At 44.5% G+C, this 10,121-nt stretch overlaps 1 protein-coding gene and 2 long non-coding RNA genes across 4 annotated transcripts; all 3 read left to right on the top strand.

Moving 5' to 3' along the window:
• The first annotated feature begins 1,019 nt into the window (after nucleotides 1-1,019).
• LOC124279356 lies at nucleotides 1,020-3,348 on the top strand. Its single transcript, XR_006899345.1, has 3 exons — nucleotides 1,020-1,097; nucleotides 2,641-2,647; nucleotides 3,338-3,348. It is a non-coding gene; the product is annotated as an uncharacterized LOC124279356 (long non-coding RNA).
• Nucleotides 3,349-3,482: 134 nt separating this feature from the next.
• LOC124279307 (galactose mutarotase-like) lies at nucleotides 3,483-8,863 on the top strand. The gene is made up of 6 exons (XM_046715119.1): nucleotides 3,483-3,524; nucleotides 4,451-4,840; nucleotides 5,146-5,227; nucleotides 5,593-5,737; nucleotides 6,154-6,322; nucleotides 8,629-8,863. The coding sequence occupies exons 1-6, from the start codon at nucleotides 3,483-3,485 to the stop codon at nucleotides 8,710-8,712; spliced, it is 912 nt and encodes a 303-aa protein (XP_046571075.1). The 3' UTR covers nucleotides 8,713-8,863.
• On the top strand, nucleotides 6,608-8,209 carry LOC124279355. Of its 2 annotated transcripts, XR_006899344.1 has the most exons (4): nucleotides 6,608-6,650; nucleotides 6,809-6,970; nucleotides 7,913-8,010; nucleotides 8,066-8,209. It is a non-coding gene; the product is annotated as an uncharacterized LOC124279355 (long non-coding RNA). The 2 variants fall into 2 exon arrangements; XR_006899343.1 differs by lacking the exon at nucleotides 6,608-6,650 and having other exon boundaries at nucleotides 6,788-6,970.
• Nucleotides 8,864-10,121: the final 1,258 nt, after the last annotated feature.

Below are 10,121 nucleotides of genomic sequence, written 5' to 3'. Positions count from 1 at the left end.
ATAGTTAAGACTATATTGAGTGTTCCCTATATGAGGATTATAACCCCACATTACATTCAGCACAACTAAGGTACGCGATTTGCCCTATCAAGAAGCTCTAACCCCTGCTACTCAACACTGAAAGGTAATCCCTTTTACTTTATGTAGAACCCGGGAGACTCCGACCAAGATACCCCGTGGCCAGAATACGGAATATATGCTGCCAAATATAGAAGTACATACACAGAGTACATGGCAAAACTGTTTTGGCATAAATATAAACGTGAAAACTGGAGTGAAAGTTGCGCGTACGTGTAGCGGTTTTTAACGTTATTAACTGCATTACAGCAAAAACAACACTGAAGTCAATTCTTATAGTACTGTAAAAATAATAACTTCTCCGATTGCAAATGCAATAACTACCACAAAACCCGAGGACACGAGTAGGAAATTTAAATTACATTTGTGACGTCATTCCATTGTCTGTTCGCTCCATTACTTTTCAGGAATGGAGCGATGTGTACCAGTTTCAAAATAAAACCTTCATTTTGTCATTTTGACATTTAATTTTGATAAGAGAAATATTCCCAATACTTCGAATGTGATTTAAGTAGGGTAATATCCTCGTAACTCTCCATTCCTTAAAAAATAATATGCCTCGGCCCCTCCGGGGCCTCGGCTCCATTATTTTTTAGGAATGGAGAGTTACTCGGACATTATTACCCTCTACGAAATTCACAAACCCTGCTCATTCTCGTATCAGCCAATCAGAATACAGTACTCTGTTAGTGGGCGTTGCCTAATATATTTATTGTTTATAGAAACAGAAACGGTAGAAACAGAAACGGAGCATGTCGTGTCAACCACCTAAATAGGTCACTGTGTCACCAGGACTCGTTCTGCAAGGTGATCTGAGCAAAACATTACTACTTCTTTTTACGGTTTTGATCTTGTTTTTGTGGTTTTACATACATTGGACACATACTGGCCTGGTTTATACCCAAAGGGAGGCAATCACTGAGCGGCGTGTATTAGATAGCAAAGAGTGATCACCTTGCAATGGCTTCTATCACAGAGGAGGAGTTTGGGGTGACGAAGACCGGAGAACATGTCAGCAGGTAGATAAACCCACTCTGTCACGGCTGTGGCTCACATTTCTTGTTCGTACACACAGAAGATTTACACCTGCTGGTACAATATATCACAAGTATCAGACATTTGTATCGAACACGTATTGCATAATACTGGCGTAGCTGCATGCACTCGGTGGAGTTTTCTAATATGTATTGTCACTAAAGCTGAGATACACGTCAATGGATGCCTGCTTTGTTTGTCAGTTAGACATTCATCCAACCGTGATCCAACTTTATTCCCTCGAGTGAATATTTTCGAATACACTAGTCTATAAGGCCCCTTGCCCGTGAAGACGGCACATGTGACCTTTCACCTCAGCTGCGAACGTAATCTATACTGCCCCTGGCCTTGACCTGAAGACGTCCGCCGACACGGAACATACGCCAGCTCCCACTGCTATAATGAAAGTACACGAGTATCTCTATACACGACTATCTCTATACACGACTATCTCTATACACGACTATCTCTATACACGACTTATGCACGACTATCTCTATACACGACTATCTCTATACACGACTATCTCTATACACGAGTATCTCTATACACGACTATCTCTATACCTCTATACACGACTATCTCTATACACGAGTATCTCTATACACGACTATTTCTATACACGAGTATCTCTATACACGACTATCTCTATACACGACTATCTCTATGCACGACTATCTCTATGCACGACTATCTCTATGCACGACTATCTCTATGCACGACTATCTCTATGCACGACTATCTCTATGCACGACTATCTCTATATACGACTATCTCTATACACGAGTATCTCTATACACGACTATCTCTATGCACGACTATCTCTATGCACGACTATCTCTATACACGACTATCTCTATACACGAGTATCTCTATACACGAGTATCTCTATACTATCCCTATACACGAGTATCTCTATACACGAGTATCTCTATACACGACTATCTCTATACACGAGTATCTCTATACTATCCCTATACACGAGTATCTCTATGCACGAGTATCTCTATACACGACTATCTCTATACACGACTATCTCTATACACGAGTATCTCTATACACGAGTATCTCTATACACGAGTATCTCTATACTATCCCTATACACGAGTATCTCTATACACGAGTATCTCTATACACGACTATCTCTATGCACGACTATCTCTATACACGACTATCTCTATACACGACTATCTCTATACACGAGTATCTCTATACACGACTATCTCTATACACGACTATCTCTATACACGAGTATCTCTATACACGACTATCTCTATACACGACTATCTCTATACACGACTATCTCTATACACGACTATCTCTATACACGACTATCTCTATACACGACTATTTCTCGGATAGTTAAGACTATATTGAGTGTTCCCTATATGAGGATTATAACCCCACATTACATTCAGCACAACTAAGGTACGCGATTTGCCCTATCAAGAAGCTCTAACCCCTGCTACTCAACACTGAAAGGTAATCCCTTTTACTTTATGTAGAACCCGGGAGACTCCGACCAAGATACCCCGTGGCCAGAATACGGATTTTACGCAACAGATTAAATATGTTGAATGAAGGGACCTGATTAGTATGTTGAGCGCACAAGTTAACATCTTGAGCGCACAAGTTAGTATGTTGAGCGCACAAGTTAATATCTTGAGCGCACAAGTTAGTATCTTGTGCGCACAAGTTAATATCTTGAGCGCACAAGTTAGTATCTTGAGCGCTCAACTTCGTGTTTAGCATTTAATGGCATTAATGGAACGCACGTTTGCTTGACTGATGGCTAAAATGTACAAACTTCTATCCTTTTTGGAAGATTTCAAACGATGCAAAGTCGGAGTTAACTATAGGTGTTTATGATGACTTCTAATATTGGTACAACGTATTATGAACACTAGCATAAAGCTTGGATACCTTGTTTTGTGCTACGGCTTTATTATGAATATATAGTATTACATGACCATGAAAAATGTAAACGTTGAGTGTTATACTTAATTATAAAACTGATGTCTGATGTATTGAGTTTAATTCTGTACAATATCATATAAAAGCCGCCTTATTTATTTGATCCATTAGTATGTGCACGTATAGCACATGTACCGACTTTATTTCTTACTAAAATACCATGTTCCCCGTTTTACTTCCTCCGTTTCAATCCCTTATGTATACGTATGTGTGTTGTAGTTTATTTAACATGTTTTAACAACACAGGAAGTTGAAGAATAAACACGTCGATGAAGACGGTGTCTTGAGCGAAATTCAACGCCATCCGGGTCCAACACTATTAGCAACGAACGTACACTATCCTGTTTCACGATTAAACCGCATTGGATACATTTTTTATGCATCCAACGATAACCATGTCTTTGTCCAGATCGTGGAAGTTGTCCGCAATAAAGTCTGTAAGATCAGCGGGCCGCTGGGGTAGCCTCGTGGTTAAAGCGTCCGCTCGTCACGCCGAGACCTGGGTTCGATTCCCCATGGGTACAATGTGTGAAGTCCATTTCTGGTGTCCCTCTCCGTGATATTGCTGGAATATTGCTGAAAGCGGCGTAAACCGTACTCACTCACTCACTCACTGTAACATCAGCAAATCTGGTATCTGGTGCGAAAGAGGGACATACACCTCAGAATACATACACGTGTCTAGTAGGAACTGAAATGTTTTCCATAGTAATGTCATATATTGTACTGAATGAAAGTAATAACGAGTTGTGCGCATGCGCTTTACACACTTGCGATTCATATAGATATTTCCATATTGGAATATGCCAGGAATCAGGACCTTGGTCGGGTGGGTTGTGACACGTGCCCCGGAACACCCTGTCCACCCACACTATGGCGGTGGATAAGACCTTCTCAATCTGTCAACACTGGACCGAAGCTTATATGACGCATGACCAAAACAGGTGTTGCAGTTTTAAAATAAATAGCACAGCTGTTGTAAAGTACAGAAGATGTCACTGGAGATAAGTGTTACTAAGTCGCCCAGTGTGGATTCCAAGTTACAACTTCTTACCAACAACCTGTACTTGTCATAGATATGTCTGGTGGTTAGATTTGGCGGCTTGGTTGCTAGCATCCCATTTTACCAGATGAAGTACTCATAATATCATTCACCGTTTTCTTCTGGTCCAATCTTAAATATTTCCAGGCTGTTTTGCATGTTGTGTATTGTCCAAACGACTTGCTATCGCTCTGTAAAACCAATAATTCAATCATAGTATAACGAATACAAACACGCTATGAACACCAGAAAACAACAAGTGCAACGTTATCCACTCTTCTTCTTATTCTTATTGTATTCTCTGTTCCTAGATAATGATAGGATGTCCTATTCCCATCACCAGGTTACCAAGACAACAAACCCTACATCGGCACTGTCATTGGACGAGTGGCTAATCGTATAGCAGGAGCTAAATTCTCATTGGATGGTAACACTTATAACCTGGCAGCCAATCACGGGTCCAACTTCATACACGGCGGCGAAAAGGGCTTCAGCCAAGTCGTCTGGAATGCCAATGTTGTGGACGGCAAGAAGCTTCAACTGAGATACGTCAGCGACGATGGCGAGGAGGGTTTCCCGGGTGAGGTGACGACAACTGTGACGTACGAGCTGACAGATGACAATCAACTGTTCATTCAGTACGAGGCTAACACCACGAAAGCCACGCCCATCAACCTGACAAACCACGCCTACTTCAACATGGCCGGACATGTAAGATTTCCCGTGCTGCAGTCCCGTCACTAAATACCCAGTCTCCACAGTCGAAGAGTAGTCATTGTAAAAGGCCACTGATATTCAAAAATGGAAAAGAAATCAAGTTCATTTTACCAATTTCTTTTATATATAAAATAATAGCGAATAACAGAAGTGAACAGGCATTTACTAAATATTGATATTGATACAACTACCAACCCATGCGGTATCCACGGTATTCCACACCCACCACACAACCCTCCCTGCCTTGGGGTAATCACTGATGGAAAACAAAAGTAAACTTACCTCCCTTTTCCCGTCAGTCTGCAGGCCACATTGACGACCACGTGGTCAGTATCAACTCTGATGCATACGCCGTCCTTGACGACGCCTTCATACCTACAGGTGAGGTGACTACTGGGATCAGTTGATGTAACAGTGATGAAGTAACAACAACCCAGCTGATCTGCAGGGCGTGGTTGCCAACATGTGATTACTGTATGGTAGCTATAGTCTGTTTGCAGTGAAAACGTACCGATGAATTTCACTTTAAACAATAAAGTAAACAAAAGTGAAATTAAGATTGCGAATCCTAATAATCTTGCCTTGTCAGGTGAACATATAAATCTCAGAATTTTATTAAACTTAGGATAAACGTTTAACAAACGATCACAGATTCATATCGCTATTATTGGTTTGTATTACAAGGTTGGTGTTGCTGGTTTTGAATCAACATGTGTAATTGTCTGATAGGTTTCCGCTTCTTGAAGGTGAACTAAGAGATGTTACTGGAACTCCTCTCGACCTGCGCAGCCCGATACGGCTGGGAGATCACATGACGTCAGTTCCGGGCGGGAAAGGTTATACTGTCAGCTATAACCTGAAGGAGTCGGGGAACCTGAAACATGTAGCAAGGTGGGCGTGGCATGTCTGTTCCCCTGATACTGGGTCATCTACACAACCTCTTATATTGATGGACGCGTGCTTCTTGTGTAATAGAATGGTAAATGGTAAAATGAAGACAGGATTGTTTCTAGGTCATGTCATAGGGTAAGAGTTTGGGACTGCACACCCCTGTGTATACAGATTCCTGTACATATTGCCCCGTGATGAGTGAATGAGTGTTGTATGTCAGTGATACTGTAGCTGTATCCATGGAGGTTGTAAGTAAGGAGTATGAACCAGTCGAAACAAACAGCCGAGCCTCAGGAACCCGAGGACTTGTCGGTGTGTCAGCTGATGTTGATGAGGTTGATGATGTTGATGAGGTTGAGGTCGTAACGCCGTAGCTGCGTCCAACTATGCTTGACCTGCTGCTTCTCGTTTAACAGAGTGGAGCACCCGCCATCAGGACGTGTACTTGAAATGTCAACAACAGAACCCTCCGTGATGTTCTACACAAGCTACTATCTCGATGTAAAGGGCAAAGGTGGTGTCACCTACGCGAAATTTGGAGCATTTTGTCTTGAAGCCCAGCATCACCCAGACAGTGTGAATCAGGTGAGTTAACTCAACTGTCTGGAAGCCCAGCATCACCCAGACAGTGTGAATCAGGTGAGTTAACTCAACTGTCTGGAAGCCCAGCATCACCAAGACAGTGTGAATCAGGTGAGTTAACTCAACTGTCTGGAAGCCCAGCATCACCCAGACAGTGTGAATCAGGTGAGTTAACTCAACTGTCTGGAAGCCCAGCATCACCCAGACAGTGTGAATCAGGTGAGTTAGTTAACTCAACTGTCTGGAAGCCCAGCATCACCCAGACAGTGTGAATCAGGTGAGTTAACTCAACTGTCTTGAAGCCCAGCATCACCCAGACAGTGTGAATCAGGTGAGTTAACTCAACTGTCTTGAAGCCCAGCATCACCCAGACAGTGTGAATCAGGTGAGTTAACTCAACTGTCTTGAAGCCCAGCATCACCCAGACAGTGTGAATCAGGTGAGTTAACTCAACTGTCTAACCAGCATTACCCAGACAGTGTGAATCAGGTGAGTTAACACAACTGTCTGGAAGCCCAGCATCACCCAGACAGTGTGAATCAGGTGAGTTAACACAACTGTCTGGAAGCCCAGCATCACCCAGACAGTGTGAATCAGGTGAGTTAACTCAACTGTCTTGAAGCCCAGCATCACCCAGACAGTGTGAATCAGGTGAGTTAACACAACTGTCTGGAAGCCCAGCATCACCCAGACAGTGTGAATCACGTGAGTTAACTCAACTGTCTTGAAGCCCAGCATCACCCAGACAGTGTGAATCAGGTGAGTTAACACAACTGTCTTGAAGCCCAGCATCACCCAGACAGTGAATCACGTGAGTTAACTCAACTGTCTTGAAGCCCAGCATCACCCAGACAGTGTGAATCAGGTGAGTTAACTCAACTGTCTTGAAGCCCAGCATCACCCAGACAGTGTGAATCACGTGAGTTAACACAACTGTCTTGAAGCCCAGCATCACCCCAGACAACTGTTTTGAAGCCCAGCATCACCCCGTGTGTGAATCAGGTGAGTTAACTCAACTGTCTTGAAGCCCAGCATCACCCAGACAAGTGTACATCACGTGAGTTAACTCAACTGTCTTGAAGCCCAGCATCACCCAGACAAGTGTACATCCCGTGAGTTAACTCAGCAAGCCCAGCATGACCCAGACAAGTGAGTAATCAACCGTCTTGAAGCCCAGGTTAACTCAACTGTTAACATCACCTGTCAGTTGAAGCCCAGCATCACCCAGACAAGTGTGTACATCACGTGAGTTAACTCAACTGTCTTGAAGCCCAGCATCACCCAGACAGACAGTTAACTCAACTGTAGCATCCAGACAGTGAGTTAACTCAACTGTCTTGAAGCCCATCACCCAGACATCACCCAGACAGTGTGAAGCCCAGCATCACCCAGACAAGTGTACATCACGTGAGTTAACTCAACTGTCTTGAAGCCCAGCATCACCCAGACAAGTGTGAACCCAGACAAGTGAGTTAACTCGGCTGTCTTGAAGCCCAGCATCACCCAGACAAGTGTACATCACGTGAGTTAACTCAACTGTGTACATCAGGTGAGTTAAGCCCAACTGCATCCACCCAGACAGGTGTAAATCAGGTGAGTTAACTCAACTGTCTTGAAGCCCAGCATCACCCAGACAGTGTGAACCAGGTGAGTTAACACAACTGTCTTGAAGCCCAGCATCACCCAGACAAGTGTACATCACGTGAGTTAACTCAACTGTTTTGAAGCCCAGGACCACCCAGACAGTGTGAATCAGGTGAGTTAACTCGGCTGTCTTGAAGCCCAGCATCACCCAGACAAGTGTACATCACGTGAGTTAACTCAACTGTCTTAAAGCCCAGCATCACCCAGACAAGTGTACATCAGGTGAGTTAACACAACTGTTTTGAAGCCCAGCATCACCCAGACAGGTGTACGTCAGGTAAGTTAACTCAACTGTCTTGAAGCCCAGCATCACCCAGACAGGTGTACATCACGTGAGTTAACTCAACTGTCTTGAAGCCCAGCATCACCCAGACAAGTGTACATCAGGTAAGTTAACTCAACTGTCTTGAAGCCCAGCATCACCCAGACAGGTGTACGTCAGGTAAGTTAACTCAACTGTCCTGAAGCCCAGCATGACCCAGACAAGTGTACATCACACCATCTGCTAGCCCCGTACATCGTTACTGATGCTGGAACCAGTTTCACGCTGAACAAGTCTCGCTTCTTTGCAGGTCGTCAGTTTTCTTTGGATTGTTCTGGTCTGTTCTGACATTTCTACTTCTATTTCGAACACTTAGGATGATTCAGTTGTTTCGTTCTTTCAGCCCAGTTTCCCAAGCACCATCCTCCGACCCGGCGAGACCTACAGACAGACAACCGTCTACAGATTCAGTGTAGACGCACAGTAGACGGACATGCACCGTCTACAGATGTAGAGTAGACACCGTTAGTCAGCAGAGACATGGCATGCACATTTCTTGCATTACCTTGACCTTGAATCCTACCTTAATCAAGGGGTTGACGTTTACTGTGCATATCTATGAATAAATATATACCATTCCCCCGGCTTATGTAATCTATACGTTGGCTGGGTGAGAGACGTCGTGTTGACCCCATCAGTGGGTTGTGGACAGTGGTGGATGAATGTGATGTACCTGTGGAGTTGTAAGTAGGAGCATATAATGCTCTAACTGGAGCGGAATACCCAAAATAAAACTCGGGATATTGAATCCAGGGAACATAGACCTGTAATAGTTCAGTCAGACATAAAGTAAGAGCGTAATGTCGTTAAATCAGCAGGTTAGAACAGGTCGTCTGCAACTCATACTTGCAGTAAGAGGCGACTAGCGGATGTTTCATGACTAGCAGGGTCAGCTCGCTTACTTGGCTAATGTATGTCGACGTTTATCAATTGTGTAGATTGATGCTCGTGATATCAGTCACTGGATTGTCTGGTCCAGACTCGATTATTCGATATTATTTTCATTCATTCATTCGATACTGTACGATAAGCTGCTCCGTCGCCACAAGCTCAAAGGTGAACGGAGACCCTTTCTCACACAGACTTGAGTTGAGTTCGAGCCTCTGGTGTATCTTCCTACACACTGTCGCCAGTGCACAAACACCAAGGACGACAGATTACAAGTGTATACAGTTTCAGAACGTTTCTGGGAAGACACGCACACAACACACTAGCTGTGTTATGGTACAGGCTGGGAGGGTATTGGACGGGGACTGAGTAGATAGCGGCTGGGAGGTCCTCCTTACACAACGGTGACACTTGTACAGGCTGGGAGGTCCTCCTTACACCACGGTGACACTGGTACAGGCTGGGAGGGTATTGGACGGGGACTGAGTAGATAGCGGCTGGGAGGTCCTCCTTACACAACGGTGACACTTGTACAGGCTGGGAGGTCCTCCTTACACCACGGTGACACTTGTACAGGTTGGGAGGGTATTGGATGGGGACTGAGTAGATAGCGGCTGGGAGGTCCTCCTTACACCACGGTGACACTGGTACAGGCTGGGAGGGATGGGGACTGAGTAGATAGCGGCTGGGAGGTCCTCCTTACACCACGGTGACACTGGTACAGGCTGGGAGGGATGGGGACTGAGTAGATAGCGGCTGGGAGGTCCTCCTTACACCACGGTGACACTTGTACAGGCTGGGAGGGTATTGGACGGGGACTGAGTAGATAGCGGCTGGGAGGTCCTCCTTACACCACGGTGACACTGGTACAGGCTGGGAGGTCCTCCTTACACCACGGTGACACTGGGACACAAGGACAAGTACAGGTAATGGTTGACAGGGTGTTAC

The sequence above is a fragment of the Haliotis rubra genome, unplaced genomic scaffold (assembly GCF_003918875.1).
Source record: "Haliotis rubra isolate DU_JTF1 unplaced genomic scaffold, ASM391887v1 Scf25, whole genome shotgun sequence".
NCBI classification, from domain to species: Eukaryota; Metazoa; Mollusca; class Gastropoda; order Lepetellida; family Haliotidae; genus Haliotis; species Haliotis rubra.
Note: the sequence above shows the minus strand (reverse complement) of the source record. Positions and strands in the feature narration are given on the sequence as shown.